Source organism: Anas acuta, chromosome 2, assembly GCF_963932015.1.
Source record: "Anas acuta chromosome 2, bAnaAcu1.1, whole genome shotgun sequence".
NCBI lineage: Eukaryota > Metazoa > Chordata > Aves > Anseriformes > Anatidae > Anas > Anas acuta.
The window spans coordinates 60,647,232-60,667,005 of NC_088980.1; the positions used below are offsets into that span (position 1 = coordinate 60,647,232).

At 44.5% G+C, this 19,774-nt stretch overlaps 1 protein-coding gene across 4 annotated transcripts in view; it reads left to right on the forward strand.

The window, feature by feature from the left end:
* Positions 1–19,774, forward strand: part of ITGA9 (integrin subunit alpha 9) — a 223,383-nt gene continuing 203,609 nt past the window's right edge. For 3 of the 4 annotated variants that reach the window (XM_068675025.1, XM_068675026.1, XM_068675027.1), the window contains exons 1-4: positions 1–304; positions 7,794–7,921; positions 8,943–9,049; positions 15,696–15,819. In XM_068675025.1, the coding sequence (XP_068531126.1) occupies positions 150–304; positions 7,794–7,921; positions 8,943–9,049; positions 15,696–15,819 (514 nt within the window). In that variant the 5' untranslated portion in view covers positions 1–149. The remainder of the gene's footprint in view (positions 305–7,793; positions 7,922–8,942; positions 9,050–15,695; positions 15,820–19,774) is intronic. The other variant, XM_068675024.1, reaches the window with a different exon arrangement.

Below are 19,774 nucleotides of genomic sequence, written 5' to 3' on the forward strand. Positions count from 1 at the left end.
GGGGCGCCCAGTCCCGCCGGGGGTTGGCGGCTCGGGGCGAAGCCGAGCCGGGCACAGACGTGAACCCGGGAGGAGGAAGAAGAAGAAGAGGAGGAGGAGAAAAAGAAAAAGGAGGAGAAGGAGAAGGCGGCGGGGCTGGGGCTCGCAGGATGGCGGCGGGGTGGCGGGTGCTGGCGGCGCTGCTGGTGGCCGCCCTGGCTCGCTGCTACAACGTGGACCTGCGGCTCCCGGTGGTCTTCCAGGGCCCCAACGGGTCCTTCTTCGGGTACTCGGTGCTGCAGCACTACCACGACAGCACCCGGTGGTGAGTGGGGGACCCGCCGGACACCCGGCCCCGGGGGGAAAGGCGTTGCGAGCAGCCGTCGTGCCGCCTTAAATGGGGGGAAAAGGGGGGAAAAAATGGGTTTTAGCAGTGTTTTTCGCGGTGACAGTGCCGGTCGTGGAGGGGTAGCGTTGGGAGAGCCGGTGTGTGCCCGCTGCTGGGGCGAGGCACGGGGGAACGGGCACGTAACTTTGATTTTTTGGGTAAGGATAGGAAGTTTGTCCTCTTCCCCTCCAAGTTACCCACACTGGCAAGCTTCTCGTTGGTCCTCTTGCTTGAAAAGAGCCCCGGAGCGTGGTCTCTCTCTCCCTCGTCTGGGTCAGAGGCTCTTTGTTAGAATTAAAAGGGATTTTTTCTCTTAGCTGGACCTAGCTGGTGTCGTCTGGTGGCCTTCCACAGGCAGGAGCCGCCGATGCCAGTGCGTGCCCACAAAGCTCGCCTTTATCTCTCACGCATAGATACGGCCCAGTTGCTCAGCTGTTGGTGTTGGAACTGTAGCGCACTGTGATAGATAAATCAATGTATTCATGCTGGCAGCCACTTTGTCCAAAATGACTCTTTTTCATGCCCTTTAGTTCACAAGTAGTTGTGTGCTTTGCCTCTCTGCGCAGCAGCTTTCTCGGAGTATTCACTGTTAAGGACTTATCAGAAGGCTTCAGGAGGAAAAGCTCTCGGAAAGAAAAGCTCTCAGTTCACAGCGATGCTTAACTCAGGGCAGGAAGCAGCAAAGGATGAAAAGGCTGAAAGTGGCTTGTGTTCAACACCGAGCACGGGGGGCTGGCCACAGGGTGAGCGAGATCCGGTGAGAAGAGAACGATGCAGCTTGTTGCCCCTTGTCTTAGTGCCCGTCCTTCTAGATGGTGACATGGATTATCTTCAGGTGGCACCTGCTGGTGTCATTTTGGAAAGGGAGGGTGAGCAGGGAGGAGAATCTCAGTGACATCCCGCTTTGCCTGGAAATGATGCTGGACCAGTGGCCCAGGGCATCCCTCTGAAGGCAGACATCTGTAGTTAGTCTGATGCCCCAAATTATTTCATACCTGTTTTCTGAAAACAGAGCTTCTTCACGGAGCCCTGCCTGTGGCACCCAGAACCATAAAGTGTCTAACATCACAAACTGTTCTTAAATAACTAAAAAGAACATTAGCCCTAGCACCTGGAAGAGTGAGCAGCAGCTTTATATGGTCAGCGTCTGCACAGGGCTGTCAAAAATCGTGAGGGTAGGATTGTGAAGCTGTGATGGGACAGCAAAGAGTTTTGCTCATAGAAGTATGTGCAGCCTTCTTCAGTTTTGTGGAGATGTCGCCTTGAACTGAATGGGCTTATTCTGAGTGCAAGCATTTTTTATTTATTTATTTTTGTACTGTGATGTAAAATCGATTTTAAGTGTTTAACATGTTTCTTCTGGAGAGCTTAAAATATCTGGCCAATCTTTCTGGGCATTCAGACCATCAAAGGACTGAACCTTCGTCTGAGCCTTTAGCTATATCCTCGTCCCCTGAGTAGGGCACAAAGGCTTGCAGTATTGTATAGTACTATTTTAAAATCCTAATCATACTGGACAGAACCTTGCTTCTGCCTGCAGATATCACTCCAGAGCATAAAAGCCTCTGACTTCCATTTCAAAGAGATTACATGTTGCAGATTATTCAATCATGAGATACAGTCTCTGTTTTATTGGCTGAGTGCAGAGGGAAATGGTTAGTAGAACTGATAGCATTTTTGGGATTTGTCAGGTTTTTCTGTGTGAAGCCTTTGTGTGCAAAGCTATATAGCTGTTTCCTTAGTTGGCTTGTAAAGTTAGCAGGTGATGTATTTTTCTTTCAAACTGATATGCTGTTGACAGGGTGAAGGCTGTTATATGGAATATGTAGCAAAAATGTTTTCTATTCGTGCCATTGTAGCATACAGCTCCTATTAATAGTCATAGGGTTATTGTTTTTGTGTGTCAGTTTCAGTCTTAGCTTCATAGCTTTTCACAAAGAAATGTTATGATTCCAGTTTCTCATGTCCCTTTAGCCTATATGCTGTTGTGGGAAGTTAACCTAAGTTCATTTTGGACTGTGATGTTTCAGTCATATATGGCTTGCCTGGTGAGCTGTGCACTATGTGAGTGTGCAGAATTGTGATCGATCCTATCCAAGGCTGTCTCCTGCCTGTCTAAATCTATTTTGTGTGTTAACACGCTCCCAAACATGGGAGAATGTTGTCCTGATAGCTCAAGGCTTCTTAATCTTTATTGCCCAAGGATCCAGTATTCCCGTAGCATACTTTTGATCACTGAAGTGTATTATTCTCAGCAGTCTGTCCATGTGCTTTTTATATAAATTCATTTTTTTTTAATAATAAAATGGTATCTGTATTTGCCAGCTCTTCAAGTTCAGTGTTTCAACCACTTGTTTTCCAACACCACAAGGAGTTTGTCTATGTTATCTGCCATAAACCTGCAGGTTTTCAGTAAACCAATCCAGAGTTTGATAATTTGTGAAGATTTACGTGAGCCAAATATTCTTGCCAGAGGAACTAAAGGAGGAATATTTGGTTTGAAGTGTTGTGTCAAATAAATACAGATAGTTAGACTGCTACACAGATCTAGACACAGAAACTATAAGGGGTATTCAGCCTCCACTGCAATAGTGATGAAAGTCAGTGCCTTTGACATGTCTGAAATAGTTAATTGCAATGATGCTTCCTTTTAGGAGTTGTTTTTGCACAGTTTTTGTGTTAAGAAAGGTTTGTCATCACAGATGTGCTGAAGTTATTGTTTTTCTGACAATGTCCCGTTTTCCTTCCTTGAGTGGATTTTATGACCATAAATCTTGAAAGACTTACCCGTCTCCCCATCACTGCCATTTCCAGCAGAGCAAGGATACAGGTGGTTGCTTGCATTTGGAGCACAGACAGGCTGAAGTGCTTCTGTTCTCTGGAAATAATTTGGAAGCTTGGAGTAAAGACCTGACAAAGCAACCAAGAATGCAGTTTTCTCTGCTTTTCTCAAGGAGACAGTTCAAGAAGAAACAATGTTGTTTTTGCCCCATTAAAAGATGTTAATGATGTGACATCCCTCATCATTCTTCTGTCAATAATGTTATTTTATGTCTCTCCTTTCCCCTCCTTATGTCTTCTCCTTACTGACACCTCCCCTGATCTCTCAGCAAGCCCAGGGTAACAACTTCGTCCTTTCTGGCAACATGATCCGGCACTAAAAACTAAGGGAGTCAGTTTAGCTGCATGGGATCCTGCTGTGAGAACTACAGTAAGGAATGAGGCTGGATGTTGTGCTGCCACTTCGCTTCTTTGGCCCTGCACTTCGCCAGATTGCACTGTTGCTGAAGCATGAAGGTGGTTTTGCATCTCAGGCTGATGGATGGATAGATTAGTTTATGATGCACCTGCCTGTGCCCAAAATAAGACATAGGAGCAGATTGACCCAGCAGAGGCTGGCTGTTGTGCTAACGATGCTGTGTTACATCAATGACATAGGGATGCTGTAGGTGCAGCAAGGGTGTGTGGAGGAAGGTGGGGAATCTGGGCTTGCTGGTGTTGCTCACAAGTTGTTCATCTACTGCCCCAATAATGGTACTGCTTCTTGCTCTGCATGCGTTGGATGAACCTTTGTTATTTTATTTTGAGGGCTAAACAAATGGCAAAGACCTTTCTGATAGGGAGAAGCTCAGCTGGGATGGGTTTCACCTTCCTCTGGCGCTGCTTTTGAAATCCGCTGCGGTATGTGAGGATATTTAAAGACTTTTTTCCCCTGCCACTTAACATTGCAGCGAGGTGAGGTACCTACTCTCTCCAGTCCTTGAACTGTGATTGCCTAATCACTCCTGGCATGTTCCAGGCTGATGCTTAATGTGCTTGGCATCCCTCCACACCATCGGGCAGCATGACACTTTCCTTCACTGTTCTTTCCACTAAATGCAGCACTTAGTTTCCAAATCTGTACGTCCTGAGGGTCAAAGCAAAGTGATAGTTACTGTTCAGCAGGAAGTAATTTTAAGAAGGTGTGGATTTCCCTGGGGCCAGAACAGCTCCTTGTCATCCATTAATATTGGCTGATGTGGCCTCTGCAATGCGATGGTTTCTGGCTGCACAGTTGTCTCCATACAGATGAGGGCGTTTGTCCTCAGCTGTGGGAGTACGAATGCAAGAAGAGAAGTGACAGCCTTTCTGCTTACTGCTTCTCATATCAGTTTAGATCCCAATACTTGCTTCACAGAGCCAGTGGGATGTAGCCAATTCTTAGAGATTTCTGTGCCTGTCAAGCAAAAGTGACCCTAAAATGGCCCCAGCCCTTTGGTTGTCTTCACTGGGAAGTGATCCCTTTCCTGTGGTGGGGTTTCCTGATCGAGGTGTCTCCCTGCAGCTGCTCACAACAACCTAGGAGCTTCCTGCGACGCATTATGGTTGTGGTGAGAGCTTATGCTCATGGATAATCACATCATAAGCCTTTGGCAGAAGGCTGGAAGACTGCTGGTGCTTGCTCGCTGATAGTCCAAGTAGTCCTACAGTACCGCTGAAGAACTGTACCACAAAATTAGGCTATTTTAACCTAGGGCTTGTTAAAATGGTTGGAAGGTTGCCTGGTAATAGGAAAAAAAAAAAAAAAAAAGAGAGAGAAATAAAATAAGGGTTGTGATTCTCTGGGCTGTTCATGTATCTGTGTGTTTAGGTCAGGCCAAAATGCACAGTGCTGAGGCATGAGAAGACTGCGTGAGGCTCCGAGGCTTTGTTTTGAAATGCATTTCTATTTTGGTATGGTACCAGAGAAAAACACCTTCTCTGGTTGCAGCATTGTTTCACAGAAGTCTCCAAAGACCTCAAAGGTGTTTTAATGTGTAGGGGAGATGCAAAACAGGCATTTGTTTTGCTCAGTGAGCTCCAAAACACTAGCAGAAAAGTGAGTTTTCTGTCAAGACCTGCTGGGAGTCTTGTGGCAGTTAAATAGGCGATTTTCTTCCAACAGTTTAAGCAGTCACATACAGAATCTGATGAAAGAGTAAAGGAATCTTTTCTTGGCAAAGGTAATATCCCAGTCTCAAGTCTTTGAATAGAACCACAGTAAGTGGTATGTGACAAATGCCAACCTGACCAGCCAAAAAGCATGGCAGCCAGCAGGAAGACCTCCCATCTTCCTGAAGGTGACTTCTTGCTGGGCACAGGCGAGCATGGGTCACACCAGAGGAAACAGGAATCCTGCAGAGGTTTCAGCCACTGGGGAGGAAGTGTAAGAGCGAATGAAAGAAACAAGACCCTAAGATTACATGGTGTATGAGGTAGGCGAGCTATCAAATTTGGATGTCTGGCCATTCAGGACAATCCAAAATAGATTTGCTTCTGGCACATGTCACCAGTTGGTTTTAGTGGCTCCTTCCTTGTGTACAGTCCACGTGGGGAGATGTGACAAATGTTTTTGAAAGGTATCACTCAAGACAATCTGAGTCATATAATTCCCCCTCCCCCCCCAGCCTACTCAGATCATTAATTACAGATTTTTCCCATTCAGCTTTTTAAAGAGATCGGAAGAGGTCTTCATCTGGCATTCTGCAGTCTGAGGTATCTTTTGCACTAATTGCTGAATCAAATTTACTTTTGTTGGTTTAGAAGAAAGCTTCATTTAAACTGGAGGTCAGTGTAGCCCACATTACCTTATTGTTACAATAGGTCATAGAAACATTTCTTGCCATTTGCAATTTGAACCAGTAACTCTTTAAGCTAGTAATATGCCCCCTTGTTTGTTTTTGTTGGACCTCATGAATGTCAATAAATGAATGACGTGCATTCATTGCCTGTGTAAACGAGATGATTGGCATTGGATTTTCTGCCTGCTGCCTGGCTGGTGGGATTTCCATGTTGGGCTATTATTTCAGGCTCCTTTGCGTTCAGTCCCCAATGTGTGCAGGCTTTGTAGGCTTAAGGAACTTAAGCATTTCAGCCACTAATTCTTCTCACTTGTGCAAACATGATGTGCGTTATCGAGAGCAGCCCCATTGAACTTCTCCAAATGATACTGCTCAGCTCATGAGGCTTGGGAGAAAATGTAGGGTTTCTTTTCATTTTGTGAATGTGTTTCCAAGTGCCATGGGGTGGTTTTGAGATGTGTGGGGAAGCATATGGTATAGAAGAGACTTCTGATGGCAGCTCATCCAGGTGGCCCAGGTTGGCACTGGACATGTGCGTGCATTGCGCCTTGGGTCTCTCTGTATTGAATGGTGACAATGGGTGGTGGTTGGGAATGGAACTTTAAAGAAGGAAAACCTTTAACACCAGGAAAGCTTCCGTTCTGGGGCTGTCCATCCATGCCATGGGTGGGCTGTGTGCCTGGGCAGACTTTGTACCAGTAGCTCTCTAACCTTTTAGTAGCTAAACCAAGAGTGGTACCTCCTTGGTCAAGCACCCATGGTCAACAGTGGTGCCTCCTTGGTCAACAGGCAGCACATACATGTATGCACACAAACACTGGAGGCCGTCTTTTAGAGATGGTTTCCCTCAGTTCCAGCCCTGGGCTTAACTTCATCATGGATTTTGTTAGATAGAAAAGCTCTGCCCAGCCCCACAGTGCAAGGGTATCTGCAGAACTGATATTGAACTGCTTGGTGCTCCCCACCATCCTCCCCGGCACTGCCTTCCTCCTGCCTTAACCTCCTTCCTCACCCTCAAGTGCCTGCATCCAAGTTCACAGCCAGGTGAGGAGGTTGTCCCTTTGATGAGGAGAAGGCATGAGAAACTATCAGGTTGCTAAACAGTCACTTGTGGGATGATCCGCTTAGCTAAAAGTGCTTATTGTCTTTCAAGGCTACATCTAGGAACCCCATGAGCATATCTGTGTGTTGGAACTTCCCAAGGTACTAGTTCTCACACATGGGACAACTACTCCAGGTATAGTTGTCACAGCCTTAATGATAATGAGGGCTGATGGCAAGGCACTGTGGAAGAGAATTGTTCCTGTGTTGTCATCCCCCCACCCCCTTTTTAAAACTGTAATTACATAAAATCTTCTGATAAGGGGGTGCCTCAACTTTCTAAGTAGCCTTATTAAATTTAAGCTGGCTGGAAACAAGCAGGTTCAGGTTTCCTCATCTCATGGGTGTATTTTGGCTCTTGTGGAATTTTTGGGTTGATAGGGATAGAGTTAAAACTGAGGAAAAATAGATGCAGCTGCTGTTGTCTTTCCTAATACTCTCCTAAATGCTATCTGGGGTGAGAAAAGGACTTGCTTCAAAAGTGCTACACTGCTAATGGAAATTTAACTTATTAAAGTATTCTTGGCTTCACTGGAGAAAAATGCTTTCACTGTCAGTGTTGTTTTCAGCTTGTGAATCAATGTCATCGTTTTACAAGGTTGCTGGAAAAAAGTCTTTTTGCTGAGGAACCACTGGCAAAGCGAATCTTGCTGCTTTTTTTTTTCTTTTTTTTTTTTTCTTTTGACCTGAAATTAATCACTTGTTACTTTGTGTTTGGTTTCCAGGGTCTTGGTTGGAGCTCCCAAGGCAGACTCTAAATACAGCACCTCTGTTCAGTCGCCAGGAGCAGTGTTTAAATGTCGAGTCCACACCAATCCTGACAGAAGATGCACAGAGCTGGATATGGGTCGAGGTGGGTATCAGTGATGCTTTGAGAGGAGGGACCAGAAGACCCCACATGGCTTGCAGTCCTCCTGCCAGCTTCAAAGAGGCTCTGGGTCCCTGAGAGGGATTCATATGCCTCTCCTGGTGGAGCTGGGTGTGGGATGACCAGGTGGTGGGGTGATGGGTGTGTGGTGTGCAGAGTTATTAGCATCACGGCAATCTGTGGATTGTCTCATAATGCAGCTAATGATTCCTTGCCTTTGCTTCATGTGCGAAAGGAAATAAGTTTATCTGAGAGAGCCGTGCTTGTACCCTACTGCACGTGATCATGATTGACTCATTTCTCTGACCTACTGTCTGAATCAGGGGAAGATGGGCTGCCTATTCCCAAAGTAAGGCTCTGATCTAAAACCTGCTGGATTCTGAGGGAGAAAATTGAAGTCTTTATGTATTTTCTCTTTCTTGGTCATGTGATTCACAGTATTGATTTCTCTGTCTATAATAAAACCTATGTCAGTATTGGTTTATTAATCTTGTCACATTTGAGTGACATAGAATTTCTTTTTATGAAGTGTATGTGGATTAAAACAATATTTTGGCAAGTTTGATTTGTCCAGCTCCCATAGTGTAAACCATCTTTCATGGATTGATGAGTACTGCCTGAGAGGACTAAAGATTTAGACCCCATTTTTTTTTAAATGCCCCATATCTCATTTCGCAGGATAACTTTTTTTTAACTGCATTCTGCAAGCAATCCCACATCTCTCCCATTTATTTCAATTGGATGGTTTATTCAAGTAAAGCTGTGGATATACTTTAATAGCTGCTGGCTGTTTGGGACAGTGTCTGTCTTCTACTATGGATGATGCCTTAGTAACGGTGAGAGCACCACCCTGACTAACGCATATAAGAAGTAATATTTAGGTTGAAAGGGAAAAGAAAAGCACTGACAGACAGATGTTAGATGGACAGTCACTTTTCCTATGGGGTGTCTTTGTAGATGTTTAAAACTCACATCTCCTTGCCTTGCTGCCCTTCTCCTTCTGTAGGCAATTCTCGGGGCGTGCTCTGTGGAAAGACCTGTAAAGAAGACAGAGATGATGAATGGATGGGCGTGAGCCTGGCTAGACAGCCTAAGGCTGGTGGAAGTGTGCTGGTAAGTCCACTCTTTTCTTTGATCTCATTAAAATCACTGCTGCTGTCTGACTCTAATGCTAAACATGTCAAGGATTAATGTGTTTGGTAGTGACTGACTGAGTCCAGCTTTACAGGCAGCAAATTCTGTAGTCTCTTCCTTCAAGCGGAAGGAAAATGAACCCAAGCCAGAAAGTTTTATTTATAGAGGAACGGCTTCAAAGCAATCACACCTGACTTGTGTCACCTAAGGGCTTCCTCCTCAATGTGAGGGATTAAATCTCTGAACGGAATAAATAGAACTTTGTCTGTGAGGTATCTGTTGGTTTGTTCTTTTTGTAGGTTTTCTGTGTTTATGTATCCATTCATTTTCCACGAGCATATGTATTGCATGTCAGAACTCACCATGAAAAATGTAAGATGAGACTTTGGGGCAATATTTTGTCTTTATGTATATGAATTTTCCATTAATGAGGTGGAAGAATTGAGAGTGGAGATGAATTAGTTGCGTTGTGGGTGGCCTTGTTGTCTCTGATATGGTTACCATGCAAATAGAAAGGGTCAAGGAGAGCAGATGTGGTCCTTAGGATGTGGAATTTATCTCTGCAAAACAATGCTTCCTGTGCTGGGAAAGAATCATAAAAAGAGATGGACAAATACACTCATGCATTTTAAAAATATATTATGATCAATAATTGTCTGTGTTTGCATCCGCTGTTGAGCTCTGTCTGCCCTGGGAGCCTGCCTGCAGGACTGTTAAACAAAATAAGAAAAATTGCAACTAAATGTTGTGCACAACATGTGGCAGGCAAATTTCAAGCTCATATCAGAGTAACCCTAACAACAATCTATTTCTAAACACTGACATTTGGGAGTTGAAAACTTGCAGTATGACCGCATCTTTCCAGTGAGGTAGGGAATTGCCCTGGTGAGTGGTGCCAACCAGTCACAAATGAGCTACAGGAGATTTCATGTGACACCTTTTGCACCAACCACTTACTAAGCCAAGTGGAGAAAGCTGCTTGACTTAGTCATTTTTCTTAATACGTACTTAGATTCCAAACACTTAACACCCCAGATTCTTTCACACTGACTTCCCGTGGGGGACTGGGAGCATGAAATTCAGGCATTCCAACCAGAATACTGTAAGCAATTCATATTTTCAAGGGATAACCCAGTACATGTGCTTAGAAGAACCCTGCATGAGTGAAGAGTAACATGCACTGATCCAGAAAACCCAACTTCGTGCTACTATTCCATGTTGGAAGTGTTCAAGGTCATGTTGGACGTGGCTTTGAGCAACCTGATGAAAGATGTCCCTGCCCGTGGCATGGGTATTGGAACTAAATGATTTTTAAATGTCCCTTCCAACCCAAACCATTCTATGATTCTAAGACACATGATCCTCAAAATTTTCTAGTCATTGGTCTGAGCTAGACAAGCTCTTCTGTCATTTTCAGAAGCTAGTGCGTATACTTTGTTAGGCAACACTGAAACATTTTTTTCAAAATGACAATTATCTTAAGAATAATGATTTCATATATCTCAGTTCAAAGGGGAAGAGGTTGCAGCTGATGTCTAGGGAGATGACACCTAAGCAAAAGCAGCAGAGGAAAGGGAAGTTGGTGAAAAAGCCAGTTAACTGCCAAGGCTAAGTCTGGCTGCTCACTGGCAGAGGGAAGGCTGCAGGGATGAAGGACGTGGGCAGACTGGGAGGGCTTAGCTTGAAGGGGCGATTTACATGCTCATTGCTGGAAGCAGGAAGACCCAGCTGAAGGCATTGGAGGTTTTAAGGGGATGTCTGCTGAGTAAATCAGAATGGAGTAGTAAGAAATGGTGGAAAGTATCAAAACAGAGCTTCTTTAAAGGGGTTTGCTGCTTCAAGGAAAGATTAGGCTACTTAGCTCAGTGTCTCAGGAGCTGGTAGGAAGGCAGTGTTTTGAGAGTACTTGCCCAAAGGGCTCGCATCAAGTGCAGTAGTTTTGTGTTCAGTTGCCCTGGATTATTTTTCTATATATATTTTCATAAATGTGGGCGGTCACTTTTTAAACCCACGTGAAATCTTTGTGCTCCTGACATCATGTGTTAGAACAATTACTCCTACAGTTTCACTGTACATTTCTTCATACATTGTATGAAGAAATCTCTGCTTTTGCTTTGAAACTGTGTAGTGGCTTAAATCTGTCTTAGAAGTTTTCCACAAGACAGATTCCTCTCCTTCAGATGAAGGTACCAGCTTCAGTGTAAGGTTAGGAGTGTGTGGGGGGGCCTAGCTGGTGTTTGGTAATGTGGGTTTTATTTGAGCCCATAATGTGCCTGAACATTACAGAACCAGTGTTTTATGCTTGTGTAAAGGAATGAATAGAAAAAATCTAATAATGAAGACTTAAACAAAAGAAGAAGTAAAATTATCTAAAAAATAAGCTGAGTTTGCAGTTTGATGGCTTCCTGTCCTCAGGCATGCCATCAGTTAATATTTGCATTAATTTAAGAGCTACAGTAATACCGCTGAGATTGCAGTCTCTTTCCCAACTAAAATGGCAAAATTCCTTCTTTCTCTTTTACTGGGAGAGGGGCTGGGGACAGCACATTATGATTTGGAGGTAAGCCACATCCTTTAATCTCACTCTTCCTAAATACCTGCCACATCTGTCGTTACTCTGCAAGTGTTGCCATTTTTCACTTTAAGTAGCATACTGGCACGCTTAGTGATAAAAGTGTGTGTGGGGGCAAACCCATCACAGTGCTGAAGCCCTCCCTAGGGAAGAGCGAGCCAGAAGCGGTCTGACAGTGGTACATTTAACAAGTCCTTTGTTTGGATTCTGACTTCAGGAGTCAGCCTCTGAAGTGAAGTCTTGGTCTCTCGTGGGCTTTTCCTGTGGTACAAAGCCCATGGCTGGTGCTCAATGTACAAGAAAGCAAAAAGCATCTGCGGTTCTGAAATGGGCTGTTCATGGTCTTCTGGTGATGCAGTGTCTACTCTCACCATCCCTGGGGGTGTTTAAGAAAAGGTTGGACCTGGTGCTTAGGGACATGGTTTAGTGGGTGATGTTGGTAGTAGGGGGATAGTTAGACCAGATGATATTTTCCAATTCTGTGATTCTATAATTGCTAGAGACCTCTGTGTGCTTGGCCCAGAAAAGTTTTATTTTGCCTCAGGATTTGCATCCTTTCTCCCTTGTTCCACATCAAATTCAAGAAATTCCTCTCCATTCCCAAGATCCAAGATGTCTTCAGTCACGTACTGAAGAAGGAAGGCTGTAGCAAACTGTGGTGGTGCATTGCCTTGACACAGCAATGTTGAATAGTCCAGGGATCATGTATTATAATCCAAGTATGCACTTTTGGGAAGGCAGGAGAACCAAAAGCAGCTGCAGACAAGCTCTGCTGTGGCAGCGGGACAAACATGCTTATTGCTTGGCTGCAAAGAAGTGAGTTTTGGTGAGGAAGAGGAGATGCTGAACTCCATTCCATTGGGAAAATATTGAATTCTGTGGCTGTGGTGATGGGGAGCCTGGGGAAGCCTCACCTGAGATAACTGAGGTGGAGCTCATCCCTTAGATCTACTCACAGGTTGTCAGCAGATTCAGGCAGCCAGCGGTAAATTGCATTGTGCCTCAGTATGCACCATGCTTAAGGTACAGAAAAGTGATCGTTCTTGAAAACAAAACAAAAAAGTACAAAAAATGAATCCCCCTTCCCTCCCCAACATAACACAAAGAAAAATACCCACAAAAGCAATCAAGCAAACAAAAAAATAACAAACAGAATAGGGAAGTGTGCCCAGAATTAATAAGCCGAGCTCCCAGCCTCTTATTGATTTTTTGAGCATACTTTTAATGCAGTTGCATCTCCCTCTTCCTCTTCCTCTCAAATTTTGTTCTATCTTTCTTGGCCTCTGTACATCACTCCTTGCTCGTGAGCAGAGCCTCCTGCTTCTGATGAAATGCTGCTGCTCACCCTGACATGCCATTATTTGTGCTCCTTTGGGAGAGATTAGTAGGTAAATTTATGCGAGTCCCTGGCAGTTTCTGAGAGATAAAATATCAGGGAATTTACAATATCACGGTCCTTTATTTGTCTTTACATAATTTTAAAAAATACTCTCGGTCTGTTTCTGTTTGAGTCAATATCCAGAGTTGAGGTTGACTTGACTGTAGCTTTAATGGTATGTGTCTTTATGGTACTGTCTTTAGAAGGGCCAGGCCTGAATCTATTTGTGCTCACAGTACAGATGTGCCAGGAGAGAAGCTCTTTCCTGTTTACTCTGAGAATTAACATTTCATGGGTTGTTTTCTTTTATCTTTTTTTTTTTTTTTTGATGTTGCTCTTGAATTTTGAATGAGGGGTGCATGGGGATTATAATCATAAATGAGTTTCCTTAAAACAAGGAACTGAGTCCCTGAGGCTGCTCTGTACAGGGCTGCTCACGTACATTGTTTGTCAAGCCAAGTGCTATTATAAGCATCCTTTGTGTGATGGGTGGCAGTCTATATGGATTTCTTTCATTGGAGATGCTTCCAATGGCAATGTGCTTGGCTGCAAGGTGCTGAGGCAAGAAAATGGGTAGCCAAGAGGAAGGAGGAGAGAGGATGTCTCATCTGGGGGGATTGGGTAAAATGTGGAGATCATGGCGGGGTCTGTCCCAGGTCCCTCTGAGACAGCAGGGCTGATGTGAAGTTTCCAGGAAAAGTTGAAAGCATGCGGAGGCGGTGATTTGTAGCAGAGAGCCTGCTTTGTGCACATGAGACCAAGCCTTAAACGAAGCAAATTGATACACCTACACTGACTTCAGTGACTTAGACCAGCTGGAGATGTGGCCCAGCAGGTGTTCAAAGCCCTTGCTCTTTCACATCTCAATTCCTTTTATTCTGAGTAACCCTTGTGCACAGGATAACTTGTGATTTGTCTGGCAGGAATGCAGTGTTAATGCTTGGAGCAAATAGGTTCTGGGAAGGTGTGAACCAGGCTCTATATTGCTGGCATGCATGTCTTTGTGTGGCAGTTGTACTGAGTGCTGTGTCCTGGTGAGGCTGGTTTAGCCCTCGTTGATCTTATTGTCCACTAAAAGGGGAAGGCACCCTGATCTCTGCACTTTGTACCTTGACTGATGTTGACAGTCTTGTTGCCACAAAATCTCTGGCATCTTCACTTAAACTAATTACTGGTAAGCAAGATCTGTCTCTTCTGTCACCAGGAGCAAAGCTGCCATTCCTAGTAAGACAAGCCTTTGACACGCACAGGCATCCTCTGGTGTGATAACGTTCTAGTATGCTTTTAGTAACCTTCTGAGTCCTAGCATCAATTCTAGTCCCCTGGCCATAAGGGTGTGGTGGTTTCACCGTGCTAGGCAGCTAAACACCACAACCGCTCTCTCACTCCCCCTCCTTAGATGAGGAGGGGAAGAAGTAAAGAACAACTCATGGGCTGAGATAAGGATAATTTAATTAAAGGGGAAAAATAATAATAATAATTATTATTAAGGAAAGGTTATTATTAACTAAACAATTTAACTAAAGGGGAAAAAGGGGGAGGGGGAAAAAAGAAAAAAAAAAAAACCAACAACAAACAAAACAAATAAAGGCTATGTGGAAGTGCAGAGGAAAGAAATTACTCTCTGCTTCCCACAAATGAGCAATGCTTGACCACGTCCTTGAAGCAGGGCCTCAACGCACATGTTGAGGTGTTCAGGAGGAGGACCCACGTTTTCACAATGAGAGCCCATCCCTCCCCTCTTCTTCCTGTTTCCACCTTTTATTGCTGAATGTGACACCACATGGTATGGAATAGCCCTTTGGTTGGTTTAGGTCAGCTGCCCAGGTGATGTTTCTTTTCTCACTCTTTTGCCCTCCCCCTAGGAGGGTTAGAGAGAGTCCTGATGCTGTGCCAGCACTGCTCAGCAGTAGACACAACACTGGTGTGATACCACTGCTGTTCTAGCTACAAGTGCAGGGCACAGCACTGTATGGGCTGCTGCAGGGAAAGTTAACATCCCAGCCAAACCCAGTACAAAGGGTCAATACACAATGAGAGATCTTGAAGTCTCCAGCATGTGCTATTACTTGCTGTGACACCTGCTGTTTTCCTCATCATGCACATATGAAGGATTTCCTCATTGCAGCTTTTCAGTGCTTAAAGGGGGCATATAAAAAAGATGGAGAGCAACTTTTTGCTCAGTCGTATAATGATAGAATAAGGGGGAATGGTTTTGAACTAAAAGAGCAGAGATTTAGGTTAGATGTTAGAAGGAAATTCTTCACTCAGAGTGTGGTGAGACCACTGGCACAGGTTGCTCAGAGAAGCTGTGGATGCCGCCCTGGAGGTGTTCAAGGCCAGGCTGGATGGGACCTTGGGCAACCTGGTCTGGTGGGAAGTGTCCCTGCCCATGTCAGAGGGTTGGAACTGGATGGTCTTTAAGGTCCCTTCCAACTCAAGCTGTTCTATAAAGGATGAGATCTGAGTCACCAAGTAAGGCAATGTCCTAAGCTACAGAAGATAATAGTGAGAAGATGCTGTGACTAGAAAGAGTGGAGTGAAAAGGGTAGGTGATGGGGCAGTGGCAGGAAGGTGATACTGAGAGGTGCTGTTCATGCACTATGCATACTTTGCCTTGGTTGGAGGGCTCTCCTGTGACTGGGTCAGTAATGCATGTGGTATGATCTGTTTAGGCCTGTGCACACCGCTGGAAAAACATCTACTATGAGACAGAGTACATCCTACCCCATGGCTTCTGCAACATCATTCCCCCCAACCTGCAGCCCAACGGGCGGAAGCTCTTGCCCTGCTACGAAGGTAAGGGGCAGGGGGCTGGGAGTGGGGCTCACTTTCATCTCCCATCTCATGTCTTATGGCTGCTGTTTTCCCTTTTTTGCAAAACCATCCACAATAACCCTTACTGCTGATGTTTTTCTTTCTTTCCTTTTTTTTTTTTTTTTTTTTTTTCCCCTCTGTAACATACTGCTGCCTTGAGGCACAGGGCACAGCTGGGATGGAGGTTGTGTTTTGTGTGAAGGTGGGAGAATAGCACAATGATTGAACAGATCCTGAGACTTTTTGTACAAGGTCTCATTTAACTACCTGAGAAATAATATCTTTCTAGTATCTTTCTGAATTGTGTTTGGAAGCTATGGTTCTCTTTCCTCTGTATAAATAATCAGTAGATACTGATTTGAGCTTGAACTCTCATGCTTAGCTGTAGAACAGACTAAATAGGAAATACTGTAATTGGGAACCTATTTTCCCATCTCATGGAAATATTTGAATTTTTGTGTTGTGATTTATTAGAGGATTAGAGAGGAAAAAGTGTTGCTTAACACTTTGCTTATTTCAGAGAACTTCTGCAGCAGCTTAATATAACTGCTGCTGTGTTTTAGATGCTGGAAGATGTCTTGATCCCTGTTTGGATCCTCCAAAGGTCTTCATTTAGGTGGGCATGAAGAAAGAGGGCCCTACCACCCTAAACAATGGGCTACTGTTCCTATTGTTTTTACTGTAAATCCCAAGTGTCAACATCTTAATTTGCCATTTTTCTGGTGCATTTGAAATCTTTCTATCATGTTTCCTCTCCTAAAGACTTTAGAAGACAGCATCATCTCAGCCAAAAGCAATTAACTAAACCAGTGGCATAAGTATCCTGTTATGAAGAAGACAGGGTGTCTCCTAAGGTTTCTCAGCCCCCAGAGAGGCACTCGGGGAAAACACCTTTTTGGGTTTCTCCTGCTTGTCCCTGGCATTCCCCTCTTGCCTGTAGGAGCCTGAGGAGGAGAGGGAGTTTGGAAGACAAGGTGTAGCATGGTTTGATGTGGGCAAGACTTCTGATTTTATTTATTGTTTTCATTGCAAACCCATGCAATTTTTGTCTTAATTGCGTGTTTCAGTCTGGAAACAGCACACACTTGTGTATTGCATGTTTAACCAGTCCTGAAATTATTTGTAATTTGAAACGTGAGAGTTTTTGAGTCTCCTGAACCAGCCACCCCAGCTGATCTGTGACAGAATACAAGTGAACCACGTAAGCCTTCCTGTTGTGAGTGCTGTCCCATTGTATTTGTTCTTTTTCTTTCATTCCTGTCAGTAAAACCAGGTTTGGGTTTCACAGCGAGTTAACACGATGCAAATTGTCTGATACGGGCCTTGATGGTCAATGCACATGTATGGAAATGCTGCCAGAGCTTCCTCTGAATCTTTGTCATCACTCCGGCTTTTGCTTTAAAAACTGCTTGTCTGAATCTGTTGCAGGGAGGTGGTTTCTAGAGGAGACAAACTGCTGGTGTTTTTCTGTGCGTCATGTCTTGAGAGTAAAACGGCTGCTAATCTGACAGGATATTTGCCAGGGATTGCTAGAAAATAGAAACGTGTGGGCCTAGCGTATGCAAAACAGCCAGTGGAAAATTGGCAGGGCTGGTTGCAGTACAATGTTGGCTTAGCTTCACTGCATGCTAGAATGAAAATTGGAGTTTTGGGACTGATTTCTCTCCTCCCCCCCCCCCCATCTGCCATTGTCAGACATGAAATCACAAAGTGTCGCAAGGGATGGCTGTGTTTGTTTGTTGCTGGAACTTTTAGGTTTTGATAAATCAAGCCTGATCCCGAACGCGAGCGATAGCCATGATATAGTATGCAGACGGGTGCGTTGTTTGAGGTCGGCTGTGATCTTCTCATCTTGCAACAATCCTTTTAAGCTTTTTCCTTTGCTTTCTGGAAGGAGGAGAAGAAATTCTCCTCCACTGACGCTACGGGTTGAGAGAAACAGTCTGAGGGAAAGAAGTCTGAGGAGGTTTGATAGGAATAATAAATGCAGTGAGTAATGCAACCTAAGTGCCTCTAAAGCCAGAGCCTGTAGTTAGTGCACCTAAAGTGATAAGCCTTGTGAGAGGCTAATGTGGCCATACAGCTCACAAACAGAAGTGGCTTGCCAACTGGTGAAGCACGTAGGCCAGCTAAGCACACATCAGTCACCATACGTCTGTGTGCACACAGCTCAAGACAGATATTAGCTTGTGTAACAAAAGTCTTGTGCCAGAAAGGGAGAGGAATCTGACCTCGGGACGGACGTCCTTAATGCACACAGTATGTTTTCTATCTGCATAAAACAGGCTTAATAATTAAAGACAACAAAGGAAATTTCAGTTTCCTGACTGGATGGTAGTGGTGCAACAACACAGTGGTCTCAATACATCTTACTCTTACTCAGTTTCCCTGAAACAGTTGACAGAAGTCTGGAAGCTATTGAGAGCTAATGAGAACAGCAGAAAGCCTAATAGTTAAATGCCATCTTTCTGAGTAGGAACTAATCTGGTTTATATGAGCTGGCTGTCCTCTCAGGTATAGCTGGGGTATGGAGCCACGCTCTTCCAGGCGGTGCTTTCACTTGTTTATTTTTTCCTAGCTGCCTGGTCACCCCCCAGTGCCTTCAGTTTGCAATAAAGTGTTCGTTTCCAGCGTGAGAGGTAGCCCAGCTGTACAGGGAGAGCTGGGATGGTTTCCTAGCCTTCTGTGGTAGGAGCTGGTGATGGAGGCAGGGAAGCTGGTGGACCGTGTGATTAGGAAATAAGGGGAACAGCACATGCTCACGTGCCTTCCCTCCAAAGGGATGAGCAAGTGCTGGGTCCAGACCACACTTGTTTTTCTGGGAGGCATCAAAATATTCCAGCTTTGTGGTGTAAACCAATACCACAGTGCTAGGTCAGAAAAATTACTACTGTTTTTTCCCAGTATAGTAGAACACAGGAAGATGGGAAACAGGATGCTCTCAGTGCAAATGGTAGCTTATTGTAACTGTCCATTTCGCTTTCATTTGTGAAAATGGTAAAGGATTTTTTTGCACAGTGAAACTCATGCTATGTTATGATATTGAAGTTTGCTTAGAGACTTAGGTTTGGTCAGAGAAGAGGTTGTGGAGCATTTGCCTTCAGTGTCATCACACATCATAGCTCATCCTTTTTTGTGTCCTCTTTTAACCAATTACTTCTTCCTCAGCCTCACTTCTCTTATAAACTAAGATTAACAAAAAAAAATAAAATAAATTAAAAAAAGGGAGGTTTAAGCAATTATTTCTGGCATGTTTTCAAAGTCACAAAAGCAGCCACCTCTTTCATGCTCAGCCTCATCTTATTGTTTTGCTGTCAGCTGTTGCTGCAGCAGTTAATTTAGTGGCTTGTGGTCTGCATAAATGAGGGTGTGCAGTGGTCTGCGGACAGATGAAAGAACAATAAAGATGTGTAAAAACAAAGGATCCTTTCATGACAGCAGTTATTGCCTGCAGATATGTGGAAACCACCTAATCCACTGCATGTAATATCTAAACCTCCTGCAAGTGTTGCTGTTCAGGTGTGCAAAAGCTGTAAGCTCATGCAGTATCTGCACAGTTTCCTGATGGCTTATGGTTTCAGTGCATTGATGGGTGGATGGATGGATGGTGGTATGAGTGGCAGGTGTCATGGCCATGTACTAGGGTGGAGGGGAAGTAGAAGCAATCTTGGTTTTTATGCCTTTGGGGATCTTCTGCTGCTTGGGAGAGGCAGAACAGCTCTAGGAGGGGACAGAAGTCTGTGGGGCTGGAAGGTGACTATCCAGGATGTGAGGGGCAGTGGCCCTGGTTGTGTGAGCTGAAAGGAGATCTGCCTGGGGTGAGAACCATGTGCAAGTGGGAGTGAGGTGGCCTGAAGAGAGGAGTGGTTTTTGTGCTGAAAGAATAATGCCAGAATCCAGGAGCCCAGTGTCCAACCAGGCTGGGCTGCCGTCTCCC